Here is a 26,597-nt window from a genome sequence, read left to right as displayed (position 1 = left end):
TTGTAAAGGGTAGCAAAGATGAGCAACAGACTGAGGAGCAGCAGCAGCAGCTGTGCCAGAATCAGTCATGGAAACTGGTAACAATTAATCAGTCACTTTACTTTAGAGAAAGTTAAAAGTGAAACTTTGTTTATCCCAATGATCCTAATGAAAGTATTTTGACAAATGAACATTGAGAATTATATACAGTTCGATGCCATGGTGTGTCAATGAACTTAGACTAAAGTAATTCATGTATTGCTTTAACTTAGGATCTTATAAATCATTTTGACTATTTGTCAAAAAATATAAATTATTTATATAAAATATTTTTTTACTTCACTTTACTCACTATAATATAACTCTTTTGTGATGACTTTATGTTAATGTACATGCAAATTGAAGAATCATGATAGATCTAAGGGCAATCCCACTGATCTGCTCTTCCCAATACTTGATGAATTAGTTGTTTGTAGCTGATTTGCAATAAGTTATGTGCTGTATCTGTTCTTTTGCATCACAGATGATTCAGGGAGGAGAGAGGATGAGTTAGTCGAGGATAGTACTAGAGTGGAAGATTTAGGAACTGTAGAAACAGGCCCAGCCAGAGCAAAACTCAAAGAATACCCTCTCACCAGCTTTGGACTACAGAGAAGTGGTTGCTAGTGTGAAAATAAAATGGTCTGGGCTAAGCCCCGGATGTCCTTCAATGCTGGAAATGCCTCTGTTCTCTACCGCAGAACACCGACAACTCAGCATTTAATGACTATGTGAGATAAGCTGACTGCTGTTGCAGCTTATTGTACTGGCACTGAAAGTAATGAAGAACACAACTTCCTGAGATGTAGTTTTAGAGGACACTGAAAGACAGGTTATTTACTAACTGCTTCTATGCAGTAAATACTGAGAATATGCCACTTTCCCTTATTTTGGGAAAAGATGGGAAACCTATCCTTACCAAAAAGAAAATGTACCTTGGTCTTTATTGCTTAATTTAAGTAAGTGAAGTTACAACTAAGTTAGAGATTTCACAGCAAACCTAAAAGCTGTTAGTTTAGTTTAACAAGGTCATTAAATGATTAAAACACATTTTTACCCCTCTCAACAACATTTTTCACCTGCCCATTTTGATGGAATCAATGCTTGCCAAGTTACAGTGTGCTTAAATCAAATGTGGGGTTTTTGTTTTTATAGTGTTTATACATTTGACCATGATTTTATTATTGTTACAGTATCTACAGCCGTGGCCAAAAGTATTGGCAGTGATATAAATCTGTTGTTTTGCAAAGTTTGCTTCTTCAGTATTCGTAGATTATTTTTTCACGTTTCTATGGTATACTGGAAAACAATGATAACAAAGAGTCAAAAATGTACAGTGTTGACCCTTGTTCTTCATAACCTCTGCAATTCGCTCTGGCATGCTGGATATCAGCTTTTGGGCCAAATCCTGATTGATGGCAATCCATTCTTGCCTTATTAGTGCTCGGAGTTGATTACAATTTGTGGGGTTCTGTTTGTCCACTTGCCTTTAGAGGATTTACCACAGGTTCTCTATGGGATTAAGATCCAGGGAGTAGCCTTTCCACGGATCCAAAATGTAAATGTAATGATCTCTGAGCCACTTCATTATTACTCTTGCCTTGTGACATGGTGCTCCATCATGCTGGAAAATGCACGGATCATCACCAAATTGCTCCTGGATAGTTGGGAGAAGTTGCTCTTGCAGGACGTTTTGATACCATTCTTTATTCATGGCAGTGTTTTTGTGCAGAATTGTGAGAGAGCCCACTCCCTTGGATGAAAAGCAACCCCACACATGGATGGTCTCAGGATGTTTCACTGTTGGCATGACACAGGACTCATGGTAGCGTTCACCTTTTCTTCTCCGGACAATCGATTTCCCAGATGTCCCAAACAGTCGGAAGGGGTCTTCAGAGAAAATATCTTTGCACCAGTCTTCTGTTGTCCAAACCTTGTACTACCTGCAGAATTTCAGTCTGTCCTTGACGTTTTACTTGGAGAGAAGTGGCCTCTTTGCTGCCCTTCTTGACACTAGGCCATTGTCCAAAAGGCTTCGCCTCACTGTGTGTGCAGATGCACTCACACCAACCTGATGCCAATATTGAGCAAGCTCTGCACTGGTGGTGACACAATTCTGCAGCTGACTCCTCAGGAGGAGATGGTCCTGGCGCTTGCTGGACACTCTGGGACATCCTGAAGCCTTTTTCACTGCAGTTGAACCTCTCTCCTTGAAGTTCTTGATGAGCCGGTAAATGGTTCTTTCAGGTGCAATATTTTTTGCAGCAATTTTGTTGCATATGAGGCCATTTTGATTCAAAGTGATGATGGCTGCATGTCTTTCTTTAGAGGTAAACATTGCTAACAAGATCACAATGATTGGAAGCACTTCTTCCCTCATTTTATAGCAAACAGTCTGCTCTTATAATCCAATCACAATGATAGAGTGATTTCACCTGACTAGTACTCGTTCACGCTTTCCCAGGTGCTGCTGATATGATTAGTGAAATTATGTTGGCTGGTCATTTTGTGCCAGGACCAGAAAAACAGTGAAATTTGTGTTTTTGTGATAAAGTTCATTTTTTCGGGCAATGAAGCTTTTTGCAATTATTTAAAATGAATCTGATCATTCTGCACAATAATCTAGAAAAAATGTGAATCAACAAATTTGTGAAACACCAAATTTATGTCATTGCCAATACTTTTGGTCATGCTATGTAGATTATTTTTCCCAAGAGCTCTTGTTATGGCATTAAGATGCAGGCCTCTACTGGGCTCAGAGAGGAGAGATGGATGTGAAGGTTCAGTTTTGGATTGTAGATAGTGGAGCGCATAAGGTGAGAATCTAATATGCAATGAGAAGATGTGAGAGGCGGGTTTACAGCTGATAGAATTGCAGGAAGAGTTGTTCAAAGGAAAACCGTAAAAAAAAAAAATCCTGTTAAAGTTATGGTAAAAATCTGGCAGCTGTGGTTGCCAGAAATTCACCGTTAAAAATACAGTAACCATGTTTTAGGCTTTACGGGATGTAATTTTGATGCCTGTATATTTTATGGTGCATTACCATCATTATATATTTATTAAATAATAAATTTGATATAAACCTTCTGAAACTTTTCACTTTATAATGTATTGTTAATCACCACAGTAATTTCAAAAATACACTTGATGGCATTAAGTTCATCAATAGGAGTCCTTCCTGGAGTAATGGCCAATAAACATGTAGAGACAGTGCTCAGTGTCTCTCACACAAACACTAAACACCATCAGGGTAACGTGAAATTAAAATTATGCAATTAACATTAACTAAACTACATCAAATATAACATAGAACACCCCAAAGTACATACCTAATTAAAAAAATAATTAGAAACACAATTATTCCCATAAAATTATAATGAAATTTACTGGGTCACTCAGGGAATTCTGGGAGTGACCAATTATTGTATTTTATCATTGATTTTATCTTGTTAAACATAATATAAATTTTTACTGTTAATTATACCAAAAATCATACTTTTTACTTTAAATAAAACTATATATTTGTACAACATTTTAACAAAACTGCTTGGATTGTCTTTTTAAATATATTTTAAAAAATGTATATTTTAAGGTAACTACCCATTAACCAAGTCTTTTACCATTAAAATTATGATTTATGATTTTTTTACAGTGAAACAGAGCATCTAAAAGAGGAAATATTGGCAACAAAGGATGTCATTAACACTGTCAGGGGGCACATGCAAAACATTTCTAATCAGACACAGATGCCTGGATCTGTTTTTTGTTAGAGAACTGTTGAATAAGGAAAACTTGGATGTAGCCAGGGGCGAAAATTTCATAAAAATGTTGGGGGGGACTAGAAACATAACAATTCTCAAGAGCAATTTTTGAAGGGGACACCAATAATACAGGCAAAATTGTACTTGCAAGGATACGTGTACACCGAGGAAAGCCTTACTACTATTATTAGTGTAGCATGGAGCTAAAACAGGCAACATGGTGTCTAAAATGTACACCGCTTAATATCAACTTCTTGTTTTTTAAACTTGTATAAAATCAAAATCAAATTTGTTATCATGCTAATATCTGGAGAAAAACTGCACTCTTCGTGTGATATTATATTAAATTAACTATATTAAATGATATAAACCGACTAAATAACAGTGAAAGCGTTAAAATCTAAATGCGCACCCGGACTAGTCTAATCTACAAGACTAACGTTACATCACGTAGTGTGTGTGTGTGTGTGAGTGGGGATATACTACTGTATTAAACAAGCTAGGTAAACACATAGACTGTATTAAACAAGGGTAACGTTAAACGTTATAATCGCTAACATAGCAGACTGCATCAGTGTCAAAAGTACATTGGTACACAAGTACACAATCATATATTTGTTTTTTGACATGATTTATTAATGACTCAGCATCATCTATATTAAAGAGAAAATAATCACTTCATCCGATGTTTAAAGTGAATAAAATAACATTGACTTACTGGAGTTCCACAACTACTCAAAAACTTTGTTCTTCTCTCCCGCCACCGGAATGTGTGTGTGTCGGTGGTGTGGTAAAAGGAGCGGAGGCAGTGGACCAAAGCACTGTGAGGCAAGGGAGGGGGAACTAAAAATTGTTAAACGTGGACTAAAAATTGTTAAAACGGGGACTAAAAATTGAAAATCCGCCTATGGATGTAGCATGCAGTAACATGAATCATTATGATGAACTAGTTTTAGTTCTGTCAAATGCGATTGACAATTATAGATAACTGCTGATCTCCTGGGATTTTCATGCACAACAGTCTCTAGAGTTTACTCAGAATGGTGCCAAAACCAAAAAACATCCGGTGAGTGGCAGTTCTGTGAATGTAAACTCCTTGTTGATGAGAGAGGTCAATGGTAAAATGGCCAGACTCAGATTTGAGTAGTTTGTAGTGAGCAGAATAGCATCACAGAATGCACAATGAGCCGAATCTTGAGGTGGATTGGGCTACAATAGCAGAAGACCACGTCAAGCATTTTATTAGGACCATAGTGTTCCTAATAAAGTGCTAAGTGAGTGTATATAACAATAAGGTCATGAAATCAATGATTTATAGAATTTGCATCATAATGCCGTAAGCTTACTTAAACATGTTCAACATGACAAACACAACATAACAGTTTCACTTTTTGTTCCCCAGAAGATTACATTTGATATAAAAGATCATGCCAGACAGCATTCTGGAGGAGATTTTTATAAAAAGATCCCAGCAAAAGAAGAAGACCTCACCTTTAAACTTCAAAGAGAGGTTGTTTGTACTCACTCAGGATAAGATATCATACTACGACTATGACATTGATAAAGGGGTATGTATGGTTTTGAAAATAGAAAATAATGATGCTGTTAAAGGGATATTATGATTTTTATTTAGTCATTCAGTATTAAAAAAAAAGGAGGGATATACTTGATTCCAACACACTAACTACTTTGACAACAAATCTAACCATACAACAGAATGTTGTGGATTCAATCTTTTTATAGCATAACTCTCCTAATGACTGTTTAGAAAAGGAAAGGGCTGAAGGGCTATGTTGACATTGAAAAGGTCAAATGTGTGGAGGTGGTGTTACCTGAAGACAGTGCGCCTCCTGAACGACTCTTCCCATTTCAGGTGGGTATCTACAAAGAAAAAGCTCTCAGTTCAGATCTACATTTGCTCATCCAGCTTCTGTGGAATCTCTAGATCATATCATTAGCATTTCTAAACATTTTAATTTGCCATTTAGCTATTGATGTTTACTGTAATCACATTACTGTCAATTCGACTTGCCTCATTAATATCATTGTATTAGGCTTCTAGCCTTAAAATTAATATTATTATGCCTTTCTTTTCAATATGAGCGAAATTAGGTCTGTATATCATCTAAATTAACTGTGCACCTCAAAAGGCTCCCTAGTTCAGTAGTCAGCAAATCGCCCATTTCTAGGGATGTCTCGATTGCAAAATCGTTCAAGTGCACTGAAACATTTGCACACTAAGAATTCCCTGAATGCACTGTAAAAACCAGGGAGCATAGTCACTCACTGTGTTCCCTGTCAAAACCTACACTTAATGCTGCATTTGATTCAGCGCTTTGGGAACGTCTTTTAGGAGTTACCAGCTGTGAATATATGTGCAACACGTTAATGACATGATAGCCTATGTTGGTGACATCATCAGAATGCACCAGTACCAGGACTATAAAAAGATGTGCCACAGGCGCACTCGTCTCTCTTACTTCCAAAAGCCGGCACCCACCATTCCATTGTGGGGCTCCTGTATGGATCTGGCTGAGGAGCAAGAGACTGGTCCGTCCCTATCACTCGCTCTCTCTCCAAGTCCAGCTGGTCCCTCATGTGTTCTCGAAGCGGGCCCAGGTGCCTCTTCAGTTCATGAGGGGGACGATGAATCTCTTGGGTCTGCAGACTTTGAGTTGCCGACCTCTGAATGTTCCTCACGCAATGATAAATTGTTTGAGGAATTACTCGAGGTGGTTACTCGTGCGGTGGCCAGATTACAGCTAGACTGGCCACGTGAACAAGAGACCCTCAAGCAGCTGAAACTAGAAGGCAGATTTCTGTCTGGTGGTCAGGGGAAGGGAAAACAGAACCAGTTTCTCCCCTTCTTTGAAGAACTCTTTGACGAGTTAACTCATTCATGGAGGAAACCTTATACTTCCCGTATCTTTGTACCTTCGACATCGACGTATTCGACTATCGCGGTTGCTAAGACACGGGGGTATACAATGATGCCTCCGGTAGAAGAGACGCTCACGGGCTATCTCTCGCCTGGTTCGGCATCATCAGTGAAGAGACCAACTCTCCCCACAAAGCCGTGTAGAACCACCTCAACGCTTGTGGGGAAAGCTTATCAAGCAGCAGGTCAGGCTGGTTCTGCGCTACACACCATCGTGGTGTTACAGGCATATGTAGGGTTTCTTGGTTCAGGTTTGGGGAATGTACAATTAATATTAATGATTGTAATCAATGATTAATCATACGGTTTGAACTAGATAACAATACATTCTAAATTGCCCCAAAAACAGGGGTTATATAGCCCAAAAGTCTGCTTCGGATATATATAGATAATTAAACACAACAAATTATAATTAATTAGGAATATACATCATATGCAGACAGGCTGTATTAATTTTCAGAACACCTTAATGGAATTAAACCGTACCGCAATCAACCAGTTCGTCCAGCAAACCACTTTGCTCGATACTCTTGATCAATTCTCCAGAAGGTTTATTCTTAGTATAAGCCTACTTAATCAAAACACGTTAACTTACTTTGATAATATCAGCTCGTAGCTTTAGATCGCACATTAAAGAGGCTTTGCTCTATGACCAACAGAGACAATCAAGCGTATAATTGGGTTTAATACAAGGAACTAGGATATATCACAAACTTAACAAACGTAGAACACATTTAACAACAAACATTTAACATAGAACAAACAAAGTAAAACAGTAAGGAAAATAAAGAGATTACATGGATAGCAAACTTGTTACAACAGTTAAACCTTAAGAGCCAGCACGGGAATTACACACTTTAACGCATTTGAATTTAGATGAAATAATACTTGCACAACGGACCTTTGTGTCGCTGAACAAGACTGCATGTTTATTGTGTCCTCGTTGCGTCCGTGAGATGGAGGCCTTCTCTTGGTGCTTCCTGAGCGTGGATCGCTCGCGGGAAGTTCAAAACGTCTTAAAGAGTAGTTGTTGACTGAGGGAGCTGAGTTTTGTCCGAAGACAAGGAAAAGACTGAGATAAACACCAAATAAAACAAAAGACATGTCTGACGAGAGTTTGAAGAGAAGTTGAAGAAAAGTTGAAGAGGTTCAGAAGAGAAAGCAAGAGAGAAGTGTAAGAGAGAGATGTAAGGACAAGAGGACGATTCAACACCAGATCCTGACTTTTATGGTAGGGAGGTCATGCCTCCTCTGGGAGGAATGACCCAATGAGGCTCGTCAGTTTTGGCGCGAGATGGTTCCCTTTGTCTTGTCAAGGCTCGTCATTTGCCTAATTTTCAACAGGGTCCGGATGTGGTTTGAATCACTCAAAAGATGGTAAAACATAGCAGAATACATTTTAATGTAACCATATATATATATATATATATATATATATATATATATATCAGCATTGGCGAGTCGAAAGGTTTAATTTGATACCAAGAAACTTGTATTTGGTACACTTAAAAGTGAATATATACTCTTAGACTCTTTATATAAGCCCTCAGAGTTTAACTACACACTAACAATCTTAACTAGTTTGATACAACAGTAGAAATACCCAAGCATAAGGGGATAAAACATATTTCCTTAAAAATAAGCCATTTCTGGGTTTTAAATGGTAGGAACGTGTGTGTCTTTCAACCTATCACATTCCTTTCTCATCTAAGGAGGGGGGTGTGGGGAGAGTAACAGTGTTTGGGGGTTTTAGGACCCTTCGCAAGAATGTGTGCATTGCATTCAGAATTAATGAGTTCATGATTTTCCGTTCATACTCTACACATACCAGGCTGATCTGTTGAAGGACCTGAGTGCGAGTGGTACAATCAACGAGGGAGCATTCTCAGAGCTTTGTCAAGCCACAGATTTATCTCTCCGTGCAACCAAGCAGGTGACTCGCGCAGACGGCCGTTCATTGGCTGCTTTGGTCAGCACAGAGAGGCATCTGTGGCTAAACCTCGCGGGCATCAAGGATAAGGACGGATTATTCCTACTTGATGCCCCGGTCTCACCTTCCGGCCTGTTTGGCGATTCGGTGAATACGGTCGTCACCAGGTTTCAAGATAATATATGAGGAAGCCTTTGTGCAATTCCTTCCTCTGATGAGAAAAGCATTCTCTCTCCTGCCAAGAGGACGACATTTTTAGGGATCATATGGAATTCTATCACAATGCGGGCACAGCTGTCTCCCGCTCGATTCGAGACCATTTGGAATACCCTGAGCAAAGTCAGGCTAGGCCAAAATCGTACTGTTCTTCAGTATTAATGGATGTTAGGTCCTCTGTAATCCCTATGGGCCTTTCCAGATGAGACCATTCCAGTTGTTGCTCAAAGCCAGGGGATTTCATCCAAGGGCCAATCCCTGAATGCAGACAATGGTTACGTACCCTCTCTACGTTGTTCAGACCCCAGTTCCTCACTTTGGGTCCCACTCTAGGTGCATCTTGCCGTCACAAATTGTTAACTACAGACGCTTCCCAGATGGGCTGGGGAGCGGTCTTAAGTGTCGTCCAGCTCAAGGGGAATGGGAGGGTCATCAGCTCGATTGACACATCAACTGTCTCACGTTAACGGCTGTATTTCTGGCCCTGAAATACTTCCTCCAGCATCTTAGGCTGCCATGTCCTGGTGCAGGTGGACAACACAGCAGCAGTCTCTTAGATAAATCACCAAGGAGGTCTGCGGTTGCACCAGCTAAACAGATTAGCGCGGCATATTTTCCTTTGAACCCAGGGCAAGCCTCAATGCCTCAATGTGGGAGCGGATTTACTGTCCAGACAGTAAAGGCCTCTGAGTTAGAACCAGGATCCCTTCATGGGACTTAGCTATAGTCCTTGAGGGTCTGGTTGAGACCTCCTTTGAACCTCTAGAGTTGGTGTCTGACAAGCTCCTGACTCTAAAAATGTTTTTTCTTATGGGTATTACTTCTATGAAAGAATTGGGGACTTGCAGACTCTGTCTGTCTTGCCATCCTGCTTAGACTTTGCTCCAGGAATAGCGAAAGCAATATTGTATTCTCATCCTGACTACCAGCCTAAGGTTCCTCTCTTGAGGCCTTCTGTCCTCTGCCGTTTACAACGCTCGATCAGGAGAAATGTTTCAGACTGTGTTCCGTACTTGCCGGTGGCATAAGTCAGGGCAACTATTTGTTTGTCATGGGGGCCCTAAAAAGGGGGCGGCTGCCACAAAACAGACAATGTCACTTTGGGTGAGGGACGCTATTGCCCTTGCCTATGAGGCGCGCGGTCAAGCTTCACCAGTAGGCATCAGGGCTAATTTTACCAGGGGTGTGGCTTCTTCTCAAGCTTTGGCGGGAGGTGCCCCTCTGCAGCATGTTTGTAATGCAGCATGCTGGTCCTCTCTGCACACATTCATAAGATTTTATAGTTTGGATGTTCATGCCAATCCTGGCTCTCATGTCCTTGAGTCAACATCAAAAGCTCATGTCTGAGACCTTTTCGTGTTCTTGTGAGCACAAACTTCACAACCGTAAGGGGTCCAGACACTCACAGTGCAGTAACCCTTGTTCCCTGAAAAAGCGGAACAAGATGCTGTACTTCATTGCCGCATTGAGGATGTCCCAGGACTCCTCTTCAGACAAATATACCTGACGATGCACCTATTGCACATCTTTTCATAGACCTGGTACTGGTGCATTCGGATGATATCACCAACAGAGGCTATAAAAGTTCTAGTCAATTTCATTGATGTGTTGCACACATATTCACAGCTGGTCACTTTTAAAAGATGTTCCCAAAGTGCTAGACCAAGAGCAGCATCTCGTTCTGCTTTTTCAGGGAACAGGGGTTAAAGTTAAGTAACCTGAGACATTCCCTTACCAGAAACGTTGTCATGTCTTCTGAAGTCTTTCAAGTCATTAGAAGACAAGCACAAGAGTAAAACTATGAAGCCAAAGCCTTATTTTCTCTTTGTTGTGCTGAAATTTAAATTTCTTAAACCCCACCAAATGATTGGTTCCTATCCCTAAAGGCCAAACCTACACCTACCCCTAACCATCCGCACAACATTTGAGATGTTGTTTGCAATGTCTTTAATCCATAATGACCATGAAAGGAAAATAAACTTTTTTATTATTAGTTTTGTTAGAAGGTTAAAAATATACTCATTTGCATTTCTTTATTTATGCCACTTATATTTCATAATAACACCGTATAATTAAATATTTACAATGACAGTGCACAACGGTGTCATTTATACAGCAATGTTGTTGATTAATACCAGTGCGAGCTTGTTATCGTGTCATATGTTGATTAAGTTAGAAGTGTCCGAATATTTAGTGAATGAATTTGTGACACACTGATTCACAACATGGGGAGCTAGGGAGATGATTGAGACACACCCTCTTTTAAGAGCATCAGCTGTCAAGTAAATATAGGTGTAAAACAATACAAGGAAACCAGCGTCAACTTAAAGGGTAAGTCTTTTAATCTTTTCTTTAAAGGGTATCCAGAGACAGTCTTTGCTTCTTTTTTCTCCCGTGCTCTGTCGCTCCTGCCCTTTTTATGCCGCTCTCCTCATGTTACTGCAATCAGACACAGGTGTTAGTCATCATTTAGCTCAGGTGTGAGCGCCCTTACCGCTTTTCTCTCGCTTGACCACGCCCCCGCTGCCACAATAGGCTAAAACAGCTAGTGTAAAATCCCATAGACTGGTAAAAATACACCTTATTATTGGGGCTGATAGATCAGAAGCAGAAAAGCAGCCTAGGCTTTCAACCAAGATAAGAGACTGACAATGACTGAGCAGACGTGAAACCTTTTCACTTCAAAGTCCAAAATCAGAGGAACAACAGAATTCAACAGGTGCTGACACTATAACTGTGTCAGACAGAAAAAAAACAACTGTACCTATAGCTTCAGCAAATTTAGCTCCTCAGATTTTCTGACAAATAAAGAGTGGTAGGAAATGGATGGCTCCACAAACTACAGAATTAAATTTTCAATCAATTAACAGTCAAATGATTGACTCTTAGAATTAAGAGCTTTATGCCATTATATAGCTTTGTATTTATGTAAGTGTTGATGAAAGCCTATACAAATGTTTTGCAACCTTCAAATTAACACAAAGAAAATGAACACCTTTTAGAAACCAAAAGCAATAAATAACTGCAGAGTAAATGAAGCTCCCAAAGAAAGAGGAAATAATTGGCAATAGTAGATTGTATGTTGAAATACTGCTAACAGTTGATTAATCTGTAAGCCAATATCATATATAACTAACACATTTGTTTCTTCTCTCCCACAGATAATCTATGATGAAGGTCCCCTGTATGTATTTGCAAAGTCAGATCAAGTTCGAAAGCAGTGGCTACACAAATTAAAGAATGGTCAGTATGTATTGAGGTCATTATCGCAAAGTCCAACAGTCAAATTAGTAAGCCACCTTTATGTGGGCTACATTAAAGGAAAGATAAGGAGAAAAGTATGAATGCATAACATATAATTCAAGTCATATGCAAAACCCTGTGTTGATTCAATGTAAATAACTTCACATGTACCTGTTTTAAAGTGGTACGGTTCAACAAAGACTTGATACAGAAGTATCACCCCTGCTTCTGGGAGGATGGCATGTGGAAGTGTTGCCAGCAGGAGGTTAAGCAGGCCATGGGTTGCAGAGTGCTGGAGACCAATAATGGAGGTGTGGAAACAAAGAGCAAAAATATATTAGGGTTTACATTTATTTGACAGCTACCCTTTCTTTAAGCAATACAATTATTTATTACAAATATGTGAGTTCTCTGGGAATGGCAACATAATCTGAATGTTCATGTACCCTGAAATTGACCCCATTCTGCAGAATTACTGTTAAGCACAGTACTCTCACATGTTTTTTGCATCAATTTGTGATTGTTGCTTATTGCTCGATAAATTTCTGAGACATGGGTTTTGATCCTATGGAAACAAGGAAGTAATTCGTTCACATAAACACATGGTTTGGAGGTTGCATTTTCGCTCTAAATGTATTTTTACTTCACTAATGGTTAGGTTTTGGGTAGAGGTTTGGTTAGGGGTAGAGGTCAGCAACCTGACATGGGCAAGAACCTGTCAGGTTTTCGGGTTGCGTTCGGGTCAGTTTTTTAAGGAGGACTTCGGATTCGGTTCGGGTTTGTAATTAAGGAAAAAATAAACAGGCCCACCTAACTTGTTTCATGCTCTCACTCACAGACATGCATATGGATAGGTTAGGTATGACGAATGTGTATTTGCGTCCTCCTGCTCGGTTTTACCATTTGCGTCCTCCTGCTCTGTTATACAAACACATGCTGGATGAATGTCTTTGAATGTTGCATCGTGTCTTTTTGTTCAGCGTCTCACACAGGACCAGAAAATTTTAAACCAGTTAAAAAGAACTTTACAAGTTTCAAAAACGCATGTCGAGACACCTGCATTATGTTTCATTCATTGTGCTGCTACTTGATTGTTTTTAGCGCAGGTGTCACAATAAGATTCGCCATTGGAGGGGACTGTTATATTGTTTAACATTATTCCAGATTGTTCTGTACCAAGCAAATTTTCAGAGCATAAACGGTAAGGCAGTGTTTTTCCCCCTCTACTCTAGTGTTCTGAGGGCCTGTTGTGCCTTGTTAAATCTGTATATGTTTACTGTAACAATATGGTTACAAATGTTGTCTATATGCTTATATAAAATACAGCCTATTGCGAGGTCTTGCGGACATCATGCGAGAAGCAGACGTGTGAGCAGCAGCTCTGCGCACTTTGCAAATGTTTAAATTGGTTTCATGCTATAATCCGGTGAAATTCGATACACCTAGCTACACATTTGCTCTTTGAGATAATCGTGGCAAAAAAAGTCAAAATCCTCTGGATCCGGAGACATTAAAAGACACTTTAATGAAAGTGTTGATGGGCCTGCAGACCAGGGACTCGATTTGGATGGTGCGGCCAGGTAGATTCAGCATCAACTGCCAACATGTCGCTGATGCTGACGAAGGTTGTTGCTGACTTGGAGGATCTCGCTGTAATACGTCGATCGATTACTCCGATGGAAATAAAATTCTCTGAGTTGGTCATAAGAGTGGCAGATGTTTAGAAATGGATTGATTATCTGGAGTCATCGGAAAGGGAATTATACATTAATCCGCCCGCGACCAAAATAGATGTGGAAAGCATTTTGGAAAAATTGGAAGAACTGGAAAGCAGGAGCTGAAGAAACAATGTACGGATTGTTGGAATTTCTGAGCATTAAGAAGGCAGAGATATGTTGACATTCCTGGAAAAGCTCTTCCCGAGTCTGTACAACATAACATGGCATAAGCTGGAAATCGAGCAACCTCACAGAGTCCCGTCTCTCAGATCGGCTGAGGGAGACAGGCCTCGATCAATTCTGGCCAAATTTCTGAGATCATCTGATAAAGATCTCGTGTTACGCAAGGTGAGGAGCAAAGGAAAGCTTTCTTGGATGAATCACAATATTGTCTTGTTTCCGGAATTTGCGAATTTGAGAAATTCTTGCATCAACAGAAGATCGCTTTTGCACTGATGTGTCCGGCCAGACTGAGAATAGATGCGAAGGACGGTCGCAAAGTATTTACATGTCCCAAACAACCATTGTCTTTTATACTAACAATGGGTGAGTAAACCATTGGGTGTTTCTCATTTAAGTGGATCGACTCGCTGTACATTGACTCTGCATTTTTGCATTGACGGAAGATCGCTTTTACACTGATGTTCCCGGCCAGATTGAGAATGGGCACTATGGTTGACCGCAAAATATATACATGCCCACACAAAGGATGTCTTTTATAAAGTGGATGGACTGAGTAGGTCCGAGGAACCAGGACGCCTGTTTTGTTTCTTTTTCTGTTGGTTTCACCTAGCGGCAGGAGTTAGTTTTTTGGAATACACTGCTTCAAGACAGGATGTGGATGAATCGTTCCTTGTGCTTATGCCTCCTGTTGGCTGGATTTGATTTGTAGGATAGATAAAGTAGGACGAGTCATTATTGTTTTAGCAGAAATTCAGGGGCAAAGGTTGATTTTGGCTAATATTTACGCACCTAACACTGATGATCAGGGCTTAATAATATTGGGTGTGTAAATATTATATACCACGTTTTATATATATACTGTATATATATATATATATATATATATATATATATATATATATATATATATATATAGAGAGATATATATCTTTTTTTTTTTATATTTGTATTGTTATGTGTGCTGTATATACTTTATATGATCACAGGGTATCTATTTGGGGTTAGGGTGGGGTTGGGGATAGGGAGGGGTGGTTGTGGGGTTTAAATGTTTGAATGATTCCATTTATATATATATATATATATATATATATATATATATATATATATATATATATATATATATATATATATATATATGTATTTTTGTTCTTGTTTTGCTCTTGTGCCACACAGTCTCAGCTAAGAGTTGGGTTTGGGTTTCATGTTAAGGCCTGTGCAGAGCTCTAGTTATGGGGTTGGATTAATAAAATATGCATTCCTACTGAATGCATTGCATCACTTACAACAAAAAATACAACTAACTTTTGACACGACCTTGTGGACGTTTCACCCAGAAACTGGTCAACAAACACTTCCATACTCTTCCACCGGGGGTAGTGATTCGAATTTTGGTAAGCAGAGACCGATTTCAGCAGGACTTTTGACCTCCTGTTGCTGAAATTACTTTGTGATCAGTCTGGGGCATCCACCATACATGGCCTATGCATTGCTCACACCATGTTCTGCCACTTGAGCTATAAGAAGTCGATGCCATTGATCATGACACCATCGTTTGTTCATTTCAGCACTAAATATGCTACTCATTATGCTTATTTTGTATTTTTTGTAGTTGTCACTCACTCACATTTTCTCTGAGCATAGTTGAGCCAAACTCATCTGTAACTGGACAGATCATAGTTTAGATGATCCAACTTCAGTCATAACACAATTTTGACAAAATGTGTACTGCATTTTGCTTTTGTGCAACAAAGTTGTGCATTAGCTAGAGTTAATACTAATTAAACAGCAATCTTATTTATTCAAAACTGTCAAAATTTTCATTCTTACTCTAAGGGTTTCCGAGCAGATGTTCCAGGAAACGTGATTCCAGGAAGCCTCTCCCACCAACACCACTCGAGGAGGTCAGTCACCAATCTATCCAATCGATGGCAGTAAATGTGTAACGTAGCATTAGATTTGCTTGAGAACTGATCGGGATTCCCCTTCTGTTTTAGGAAAAGCCACCCAGACCACTGCCCCCCCAGCCACCCATGCCCACAGACTTCAGTGTGGGCATGACTGTTATAGCTGAATATGAGTACACACAAATGGCTCCCCAAGACTTGGAGTTGAGGAAAGATGAGGAGTACATACTTTTAGAAATCAATGATCCCAACTGGTTTAAAGCTAAAGATAAGTACGGGTAAGAGACTGCACCATTACTGGGGGAACTATTGTTAACTAACTTAAGTTAGAATCAAAAGTGTTTACCAGTACAAGCGATTGTGCGTTGTTAGAGACATTAAGATGCTTTAAATGTTGCAAAAGTGAAAATGTATTAGATAAACTGCTGTGGTTGCTATCAAATTATTTCCATATCTGGGGAAACTTTTACAGGCTGTGGGTTAAATGTAGTCAGGTGAAACTAGCTGTGCAATCAGGGTTGTGCCCAAATTATATGTCTTGTCAGATATGAAAAGCATTACTAAATCATACTGATCTCCATCACTGTTTATAGAAATGAGGGCTACATCCCAAGTAACTATATTGCTCAGGCATTGAATGGATTGGAGAAACACAGGTGAGTACACACCACATTCACAAACTCTGACAACTACAGTTACACTAGTTGGAAAAGTTGACATGAACAGCCATCTTCCTTTTAAGCACAGTTCAACCACAGTTTTGCAATAAAAAAATTATTTAGCTCACATACCGAAGTTCAAGTCACGTAGAGCATCAGATGAACAGATTTTTATCAATGTTTTGTAGCTGGTACTGCAAGAACATCAACCGAAGTCAAGCAGAGAATTTACTCAAAACAGAAGTATGTATAAAGCCTTGCTGGTAATCAACAATGTGATTTGGTTTATCATCAACTATTATCATCTATAATTGTCTATTAACTATTTTCATCTCAGGACTGTGACCAATTCTCCAACTGGATGATTATATAGTTAAAAGAAATTCATGCTTCTAATGAGCAGTTGTTTCAAAATTATTTGTACACTTCATTCACACTTAAAAATATAATTTCATTGCATTCAAACTAAATATAATACTAAATTCCCTCTGCAAAAAAATTAGGACAGTCCTTTTTTTTTAGAACCAGAAAGTGCCCACTAATTTGACTTTGCTTTATCATTTAAAACCTTAAAGGAAAATTCTGGGTTCAAAGCTAAGCTCAAACGACAGCATTGGAGGCATAATGTGTGTTACAACTAAAATAAATTAAACTCATCCTTCCTTTTCTTTAAAAAGTGCTAAATCAAGGTTTCAGTGAGGCATTTACAGTGGAAGTGAATGGGGGCCAATTTTTGGATGGTTTAAAGGCAGAAATGTGAAGCTTATAATTTTATAAAAGCACTGTGGCATTCATTCTTCTGTTAAAACTTGTGTATTATTTGAGCTGTAAAGTTGTTGAAATCGACCTTTTTACAGTAATTTTAGGGTTTGTTGGCATTTCATCATCATGGCCATACACAGAAAACTTTACACAGAAAGGTTTAGTAAGCGATATTCTTACATTAATATCATGTTAACATGCATGTTGTTTATGTCTTGTGGCTATAATTTTAACGTGCAAATGCAGTCGACTGACCTTGAACCCGGAATATTCTTTAATAAACTTATTTTTGTGAAATATTTTGCTTGAAAAGTATGTTCATGCTTTCTTTAAAATAATGCCACTTGGTCTGATATGTTTAATAATATGATGTTTTTTTATATTTATTGATAATTATTTTTATGATAATTTATTTAATTATATTTTTATTATTTTAAAGTGTGCCTTTAAAGGGTCCAATGAGTTTTTCGGATCACTGTGTATAGGTATAAATAATATACAGTATATATGTGTATTGTATGAGTATATAATATATTGTATAGTATAATTTTGTAATGCTGTCTTTAAAAAACTAGAATAAAGATGGTGGTTTCTTGGTGAGAGACTCTGGAAAATTCACTGGAAAATACACTGTCTCTGTCTTCACCAAGGCTGGTGGGTGAGTTTGATCTATCCACTTCAGAGCATTTGTTTTGCAGTTTAAAATCAGCATATCAAAAGCAGAACCACAATGAAAGTGGAAAATTGACCCTACAGAGGAAGAGAGGTGTAAACCACTCAAAACTAGGATCCGTCATTTCACAAATCAACGTCCTCACTGTGGAAATTGTCAAGGGACTGTGCTGTTATTCAAGGACCATAATGATTCTCTAAAAGACTGATTGAAGTTTCAACTTTAATCCTAAGTGATTATTTGAACCTGGCAGTAATTTCTTTTCACTTTGTAGGGATAGTGTTGGCAGCTGCAGACATTACAACATTTGCGTCACCACACAAGGCCAGTTCTATCTAGCAGAGAAGCACAACTTTAGCAGTATCCCAGAACTTATTAATTACCACCAGCACAATGCAGCAGGTAAATTATACCTTAACTACAAACGTAAATACTAAATGACAAATTATGTATGTAAAAGTACTTAATGAATTCAGATATTTCTACTTCAGGTCTGGTGAGCAGACTAAAACACATTGTGTCAAATCGGGCTCAGCATGCTCCATCCACTGCTGGTCTGGGTTACGGTGAGTTATTATTTTACTATATTATGATTCTGATAGATAAATATGTTTAAAATTCTCACTGAACGGTGTTCATTTAACCATTAAATGCATGTGTGTTTCACCAAACATTATTACATGCAGTATATTTGAGACTTTAGAGACCCGGCATGTATATCTTATCACAAGTGGATCTATATAATGCCCAGGTTGTGTCAAATTTTCCAAATATTTTCAAGACAATTAGAAAATAATAGAATAAAATATATTTTGATTTAATTTGAAATGTCACATAAAATGTGACCCATAAAATAAAAATGTTTTATTTTGTCATACAGTATATCAAAGAGAAGATGCAACAAATCAAAATACTTTGCGTGTAATGAACCATTCACAGCTGGCTGTCAAAAACATACTGAGCTACACATAACACATAAGATACACAAGTATTTTCTCAGGCACTTTTAAATGTCTAAAGAGACACACAACTATAATTTCGAATAACAAAAAACATCCAGCGAGCGGCAGTTCTATGTGTGAAAATGCCTTATTGATGAGAAAGGTCAGAGGAGAATGGCCAGACTGGTTCAAGCTGACAGGTAGGTGAAAGTAACCCAAATAAACATGTTACAACAGTGCTATGCAGAAAGGCATTTCTGAAAGTACAAGTCGAACATTAAGGCAGATGGGCTACAGCAACAGAAGACCCTTCCGGGTGTCACTACTGTCAGCTTAGAACAGGAAACTGAGTCTGCAGTGGGCACAGGCTCACCAGAACTGGACTGCATACGATTGGAAAAACATCACCTGGTCTGACAAATCTGGATTTCTGCTGATGTACACAAATAATTGTCCCTCTGCAGCCTTAGTTTTCGGTTCTTTGATGACAGAAGTGGAACCCAACAAGGTCTTCTGCTGTTGTAGCCCATCCGCCTCAAGATTCAAAATGTTGAACAACTGGTTGTTTTTTGTTTTTGGTACCATTCTGATTAAACTCTAGAGACTATTATGCATGAAAATCCCAAGAGATCAGCAGTTACAGAAATACTCAAACCAGCCCATCTGGCATCAACAATTATGCCACAGTCAAAATCACTGAGATCACATTTGGTTGATGTGAACATTAACTGAAGCTCTTGACCCGTATCTGAATTTCTTTATACACTGCACTGCTGCCATAGGATTGGCTGATTAGATAATCCCATGAATAAGTACAAGATGCACAGGTGTACCTAATAAAGTGGCCTGTGAGTGTACTGTGATAGTAAACTTAAATATATATATACATATATATATAAGTATCATCAAATATGATTTTTGGAAGCGGGAAAAAAAAAAAACAGACACTATTACATATCTAGGGTCTTTAATGACCCTATACACTTTTCATAATCGAGCAGTTATACAAAAATTATTTTTTCAATTATTTATTCACACTATTCAGAAGAGAAATGTTGAGGAATACTAAAGACGTGTGGGCATAACTCCAAAAAATGTATGTGGTACAAGGGGTGGAATGAGGTCCCGGGTCACTAAAGAGCTGAGGTATGCATTAAAGTGTTTAAGGGTGGGCTAAAATTTGCAACGCCCTCTATTTTTCATTTCAGGTGGCTGGGAGATAGATCCTCGTCAACTAACATTTATCAGAGAACTTGGCAGTGGGCAGTTTGGTGTGGTAAAGTATGGGATGTGGCAAGGCCGTCATAATGTGGCAATTAAGATGGTCAAAGAGGGCTCAATGTCTGAGGATGACTTCATTGATGAGGCCAAGGTCATGATGTGAGTAGATTACTGTGACAGGGTGGAGGGCGGGACCGGTGTGTAGTATCACGACCCGGCCCCGCCCTCCGCCCTGCCACAATTATTTAGTAGACACACTTCATTACTGATTATCAAAGTGTCTATCCTACTATTGATTTTCTTCTGTATAACACTAGGAAACTCTGTCATGAAAACCTGGTGCAGCTCTATGGTGTTTGCACAAAACAACGACCCATCTACATAGTCACAGAATATCTGGAAAATGGATGTCTGCTGGACTACTTAAGGGACGGCTTGCAGCACCCCTCTAGCATTCTGCTCCTTGAAATGTGTAAAGATGTCAGCGAGGGCATGACCTACTTAGAGGCCAATCAGTATATTCACAGAGACCTGGTTGGTTTAACAAAATGTATTTCATGCTAAATGAAAGAGAGATTTTATATAGTTTTTTCAAAAATATATTGTGTTGTGATTTTTATTATTATTATTATTGTTGTTTATGTTTGTAGGCTGCTAGGAACTGTTTAGTAGATTCAAATGGAACCATTAAAGTGACTGATTTTGGATTGTCAAGGTGAGAATTGTATGCATTGCTCACAATACTACTTGTGCTAAAGTGCTTCTGCTCTACAGAGAAATCATTTTATTTCTGGGCCACTGTCTTGCATCTGCTTCCCTTATAACAGGTATGTCCTGGATGATGAATACACCAGCTCTGTTGGCTCAAAATTCCCAGTGCGCTGGTCACCTCCTGAAGTCCTCCTTTTCTGCAAGTTCAGCAGCAAGTCAGATATCTGGGCATTTGGTGTGTCACATAACTTTGCCTTCTGTCAAAACTGTGGTGTCATTTTCTCTTATCTCATTGATTTGACTTTTCCGGTCATTACACTTAACTGTTCTTGACAGGTGTTTTGATGTGGGAGGTGTACACTCTTGGCAGAATGCCATATGATCGGTGGAACAATACAGATATAGTGGAGAAAGTATCTGCAGGTCACAGACTTTATCGGCCACAGATGGCCAATGACAAAGTTTATTCCATAATGGCCAGCTGTTGGCATGAGGTACACAAGATTAAACGGTTATGTGATCGTATTTGCAAATATAAAAATGACACATCATATAGCAATTACAGAGCATTCTCTTTCTGTGTAGAAACCAGAGGAACGACCCACATTCCAGGATCTTGTCATGGTCATCAAGGATTTGCTCTTCAACATGTAATAGATAATGACCATAGACAACTACTGTGGGTCGTTGGACATTTAGGATACAATCCATGTGTATGGGACAGCAAGAATCAATATAAAGGACTCCATTAAATTCCTTCTATTAAGGAACCCAGTAATGTGAATGTTACTTCTTTAATAATTTGGCATGCATTTAAAATGTTGCATTCTTTGTTTTGAGCCAAGGGAAAAGGTGATTGGAATGAAACTGATCATTTAACATTTCAGAAGCTATGCTTCATTTATAAAATTACCCTCTACATGTTTCATATCCAAATCAAAAGCTACTCTTTAATATTTTTATGTTTACAATAATGAATAATAACCAGCTACAACAATTATCATAGCAATAAGAAATCCAGGATTGTATGCATTTCATGTACATATTGACTGTGTGTTGAATTTAATTGTTGATTTGACTAAGACTTGATATTAAGAATACAATATGAGTAAACTTGAGTAAAACCATAGTTACAAAGCACCACCTAGAAGAAATCTTCCAGTCTTGGTGTGTAAATGTTTCTTTAATTAAAATCCCATCCTCTCCTGTTGTTGAACTTTTATGCATATTTAATTAAAGGCTTTTATGTTGCTGTGCAATTAATAAAATGAGAGTGGTTTCAAGTAGGCTGCTCTTCTTTCTCGACTGATTTTTATCCCCATTCAACCCTTTGTCACACCATTAGTGGTTACCACCATTAGATAGGCTATGATGAGTAGAGAATTGTTTGAATTTCGATGCAGACTCTTTTACATCCCTGCAAAAATTAGTTGAAACACTCTTTTTAATCAATTACTTCCCACAATCACTTGATATTTACCTTTATGTCTGAGGGGTGAACACATTTTTAAACCAAAATGAGTTGAAGCTGTAAGTACATGAGGGCTAGAAAGTAACTTAGAAGTGTTTCATTTTAATTAAAAAAATGATTGGCCTATTAATTCTCACAGTGCACAGAGTTGGTTTACTAATCAGGATATTGCTAAAAATGATCTGGCAACCCGGGTTCCAAAAGCGATCATCCCTATGACCTCTTCCCTTCGAAGTCTTTACTATCCACTGTGAGAGCTTTGGAGGACTAAAAGGTGTGGCACTCAAAATGAAAGAACTCATTTTTTTAAGTCATTTTTATCAGAAATTCTGTTAGAAGCGATCTTACAGCTTGACTATAATAATTGTTTGCCTTCAACGTGCCATTCAGAGGGTGATTTATCCCATTTAGACAGACCAATTGAATTCAAATTAATGGAAGTTGGAACGCCCAATATGGCGGATGTTTAAAAATGAAGTCCCGCCTTACAGGTAAAAGAGCCAATCACCTTTTAGATACAGACATCGCCTGTCAGTTAACTCGAGACTACGCATGCGCATTCGCTGTATCAGCCAGAAAATTTGCTTTTTTTTTGGCGTGATCTGAGTTAAAGAAGCCCATTTTATGATACCATTGTAGTCAGATTTAACTGCTGATTTAAAATATGCACTTATTATGTGATCATAATCTAGACGACCTACAGTTTTGGAGAATTCGATATTTCCCCATTCAAGTTGACAGGAGCTGTACTTTCATGCTGCTTGTATTAAGGAGCGTTCCAAAGATGGCCGCTGAGTGGACCGACTTGCCTCGAAAATTTAGTCACATTCACTTCACAAGGAAGTTTATTCACACAATACTAAATGCCACCAATGGACAATACTGATACAATGTTTGGAAATTCAAGTCCAATTCTTACTTAATAGGCAAACAGCCAACAGGATTTTGTGGAGTGAGTGAAGCATGTAATTGTTCAGTGTAGGAAATGTAGAGTGGAAAGAAAGTGTAATTGAAGAGTTAAGTAGAAAGGGGATCTTACATTAAAGAATTTGTTCAATCCTCAAATAGGAAGTTATAAAAGATCTACAGGGATGAAAGTTCTGAGCTAGTTATAATATAATGTGAAAGGATTTGTATTATTATTATTGTTATTTTATTTGGAGATGGAGGAGCGAAACACGCAGCGCTAGATCAAGCTGCAGCGCAGACGGTGTTACTGTACGTTCACACCAGAAGCGGCGAGAGCGTCCAAATTCGCTCTGGCTGCCCTGCCTTCGACGCTCAAGGACGCTCGTGGACGCTCTGACGTAGTTGAAATAGGCGGCAACGTTTGTTCAGAATGCTTTGTTTTGTGAACTATATTTAAAGGGGGCCGCAATTTAAACATCCAGACATGTCGACCATTTACTTTTGCCGACCGATCACAAGTAGCGTATATACTCATGAACTCTTTAAAATGTGAAAATAAGAAATCGATCGATGGCAGAAAGTAATTAAAATTACAGTTGTTTGTTATCAAAATAAAATACATTTGTAATAAAAACTGTGGTCTTGGTCATATATTACAGGGAAACCCGTCACGGCAATAATTCGTTTCTCCATTTTATCTTCGGAACGAATGTTTGGTGGGAACCAAAGTTTACACGGTTGTGTTCTCTAGACTTCGCTACAGCGGAGCACTTCTATATTCCAATAGGTTGCCGCCGAACCGCGTCACAGCTTATTACCATAATGTTGACTGCACTTGAACTTCCATCTGACGCCCACGCCGCCCAAGACTCGCCGCGCCGCTTCTCGCCGCCGAGAGACGCTGGCTGTCATTGAAAATGAATGACTTCCGGTCGATTTGACGCTCTCGCCGCCTCTGGTGTGAACGTACGGTTAGGGGTGGGTAGTAATTTATTGGTAAATAGAGTGTTATTGGTCCAAATAAGCGATAGGTGGCGGTAATGTACCACCAATGGGTTTACGAACCGCCGTAAAACAGCAAAAAGAAGAAAGTCCCATTCCAAATTCTCTCTCTCTCTCTCTCTCTCTCAATTTTTCAATTTCAGTTTAAAAGTACTTTATTGGCACGATTGTGTTTACATACAATATTTCCAAAGTATTAATACACAAAACAGATAATGACAAGACAAATAATAATGATAAGATAGAATTCAAATAAGGTGCCAGGTAATGAATCAAATAAAATAAAAAAAACTATAATAACAATATACACTATACAATATAAAGTAAAATTATGGACATTATGAACATAAGAGAATAAAAGTACTGTGAATGAAGTGCATTAAGGCAGTAATTGGTTTCTGAGGAGGTGCAGTTCAAAAATGAATTCAGCTGCAACTGATGCATGATGGTCCTCCCCAGGAACACCAGCATCTGATAAGTTTCTGCCAAACTGGAAAACTGTGGCATGAGGTTTGAGAGTTTGTGGAGGTATCTCTCTCTCACCTCTGTAAATTTCTCACAGTGAAGGAGAAAGTGTGTCTGTCTCAACCTCACCAGTGTCACAGTGAGCACAGACTCGATCTTTGAAGGCCCACTCGCCTTAAAGTAGAAATGTCTGATTAAAATAATTAATCTTGGATCGTTTTTGATTCTAGAAGTTTCAAAAAGAATCTGTTTATAATTTGTAGGCATACATCATAAAGTATGTTTTAGCATTTTAATTATGATTATTTTAAGTCATCTTGAGGCCCCCTAGTGGGTCCCAGCCCCCTGGTTGAGAAACACTGGTCTAAAAGATTACATAGCATGCATTAAGCTTTGGTTACTGTATTAACTGAAATGTTCAAGTTAAATGTACTGTTAACACATTAATCAATATTATGTCGAAGTAAATTTGACTTAATTTTTTAACATTAAATTTGCTAAAAAAATAAATAAAAAAAAACTGCAGAGTAAATCATACTAGATATTTTTTTTTTCAGTGTAAAGTATTACTGAAATATTAACAGACCTACTTTCCTCATGCAGTCATTCGTTATTTATTGTTATTTTAAACGTGTGAGGTTTATTGAATCTTAATAACAAAAGATCTCCACTTTAATGTAATTTTGGGCACAGCCACACAGCCTTTGTCTTGTCTTGCATTTTATTTTTAGTGGGAATAGGCGAGTCTGCAAATTTTGCAGCATATGCATTTGCACCTGCCACACTGTTAAAATCTTTAGGAGCATTGGGTGTTTTGGTCAGGTAAATTTACTCAATTTATTTTAAAGTTTTAATAATTTAATCACGGTGGAATCAATTGGCCCTTAGATATTATGATAATATGCTTCGACTAAATGCACTACCTTGTCTTTCCTACACAGTTCTGTGCTTTCATCATATTTCCTGATCGGCTGAATGGCCATGGGAATATTGGCTGCTTGCTGTGCATCTTCGGTTCCATGGTAATGATGATCCATGCTCCACAAGAGGAAGAGGTTGCTTCCTTGAGTGCAATGGTAGAGAAACTCAAAGACCCAGGTATTTTTCTACCATTTCAACCACAATTACAAGACAGCAATCACAATATGACACCTTGTATTTCCATTTTTGCTGTCTCTCTTACGCACATCCCAGGATTCATCGTTTTTGTTGTCTGCATTGCTGTGACCAATCTGGTCCTGATTTTCCTTTTCGTACCTCGTTATGGTTGGAAAAATGTGCTGGTGTACATCCTCATCTTCTCTGTGATTGTTTCACTATATGTGTCCTGTGTGAAAGGCCTTGGCATCAAAGAGTTGTTCGCTGGAACAGCAGTTCTGAAAGATGCACTGTTCTGGGTCCTGCTCATTTGTCTCATCATGTGTCAGTATTCAGATAAGCTACATTAATAAGGCTCTTGACATCTTCAACACCTCTTTAGTTACACCTATTTATTATGTCTTCTTCACAACATCAGTCATGGCTTGTTTACAGAGGTGTTTCACATGTCCAATGATGGGGCTGCTGGGAATGTTAGCTTTCTTACCATCATCATTGGCATCTTCTCCATGCTTTCAAGGACATCACTTTTAGCTTGGATTCCCTCCCACTTTATCTTTACCTTGGACCTCAAGGCAGCACACGGAGCCAACCTTACATTGCTCTGCTAACCATTGAGAGAATTACTGGGGACAAAAGTAATCTGACTAAGGAAAGAAGTACAAAGGATTTTTTCCCTGAGAGTTCAGACAGGAGGAGCAATGGCACATTTATTACCTAGCATAATACCACCTGCATGTGGTAAAATCAAACTGCAAAATGAAGACTACTCAA

The 26,597-nt window shown here is 38.5% G+C and overlaps 2 protein-coding genes across 4 annotated transcripts in view; both read left to right on the top strand.

Moving 5' to 3' along the window:
* btk (Bruton agammaglobulinemia tyrosine kinase) overlaps positions 1-22,159 on the top strand; it is a 26,321-nt gene extending 4,162 nt beyond the window's left edge. For 2 of the 3 annotated variants that reach the window (XM_052150196.1, XM_052150197.1), the window contains exons 2-18: positions 5,182-5,347; positions 5,548-5,652; positions 12,025-12,106; positions 12,289-12,417; positions 15,841-15,908; positions 16,002-16,189; positions 16,505-16,567; positions 16,759-16,813; positions 17,908-17,990; positions 18,280-18,407; positions 18,497-18,571; positions 20,155-20,326; positions 20,485-20,701; positions 20,818-20,882; positions 20,995-21,113; positions 21,215-21,372; positions 21,464-22,159. In XM_052150196.1, the coding sequence (XP_052006156.1) occupies positions 5,207-5,347; positions 5,548-5,652; positions 12,025-12,106; positions 12,289-12,417; positions 15,841-15,908; positions 16,002-16,189; positions 16,505-16,567; positions 16,759-16,813; positions 17,908-17,990; positions 18,280-18,407; positions 18,497-18,571; positions 20,155-20,326; positions 20,485-20,701; positions 20,818-20,882; positions 20,995-21,113; positions 21,215-21,372; positions 21,464-21,532 (1,917 nt within the window). In that variant the 5' untranslated portion in view covers positions 5,182-5,206 and the 3' untranslated portion in view covers positions 21,533-22,159. The remainder of the gene's footprint in view (positions 1-5,181; positions 5,348-5,547; positions 5,653-12,024; positions 12,107-12,288; positions 12,418-15,840; positions 15,909-16,001; positions 16,190-16,504; positions 16,568-16,758; positions 16,814-17,907; positions 17,991-18,279; positions 18,408-18,496; positions 18,572-20,154; positions 20,327-20,484; positions 20,702-20,817; positions 20,883-20,994; positions 21,114-21,214; positions 21,373-21,463) is intronic. The other variant, XM_052150195.1, reaches the window with a different exon arrangement.
* Positions 21,539-26,597, top strand: zgc:101583 (uncharacterized protein LOC494104 homolog). Its single transcript, XM_052149745.1, is given in 8 exon segments — positions 21,539-21,557; positions 25,457-25,547; positions 25,667-25,689; positions 25,692-25,823; positions 25,920-26,142; positions 26,144-26,250; positions 26,253-26,327; positions 26,330-26,597. Coding segments are annotated over 8 exon segments (885 nt in total). The 3' UTR covers positions 26,545-26,597.

Source organism: Xyrauchen texanus, chromosome 19 (assembly GCF_025860055.1).
Source record: "Xyrauchen texanus isolate HMW12.3.18 chromosome 19, RBS_HiC_50CHRs, whole genome shotgun sequence".
In the NCBI taxonomy this organism is placed as follows: Eukaryota; Metazoa; Chordata; class Actinopteri; order Cypriniformes; family Catostomidae; genus Xyrauchen; species Xyrauchen texanus.
Note: the sequence above shows the minus strand (reverse complement) of the source record. Positions and strands in the feature narration are given on the sequence as shown.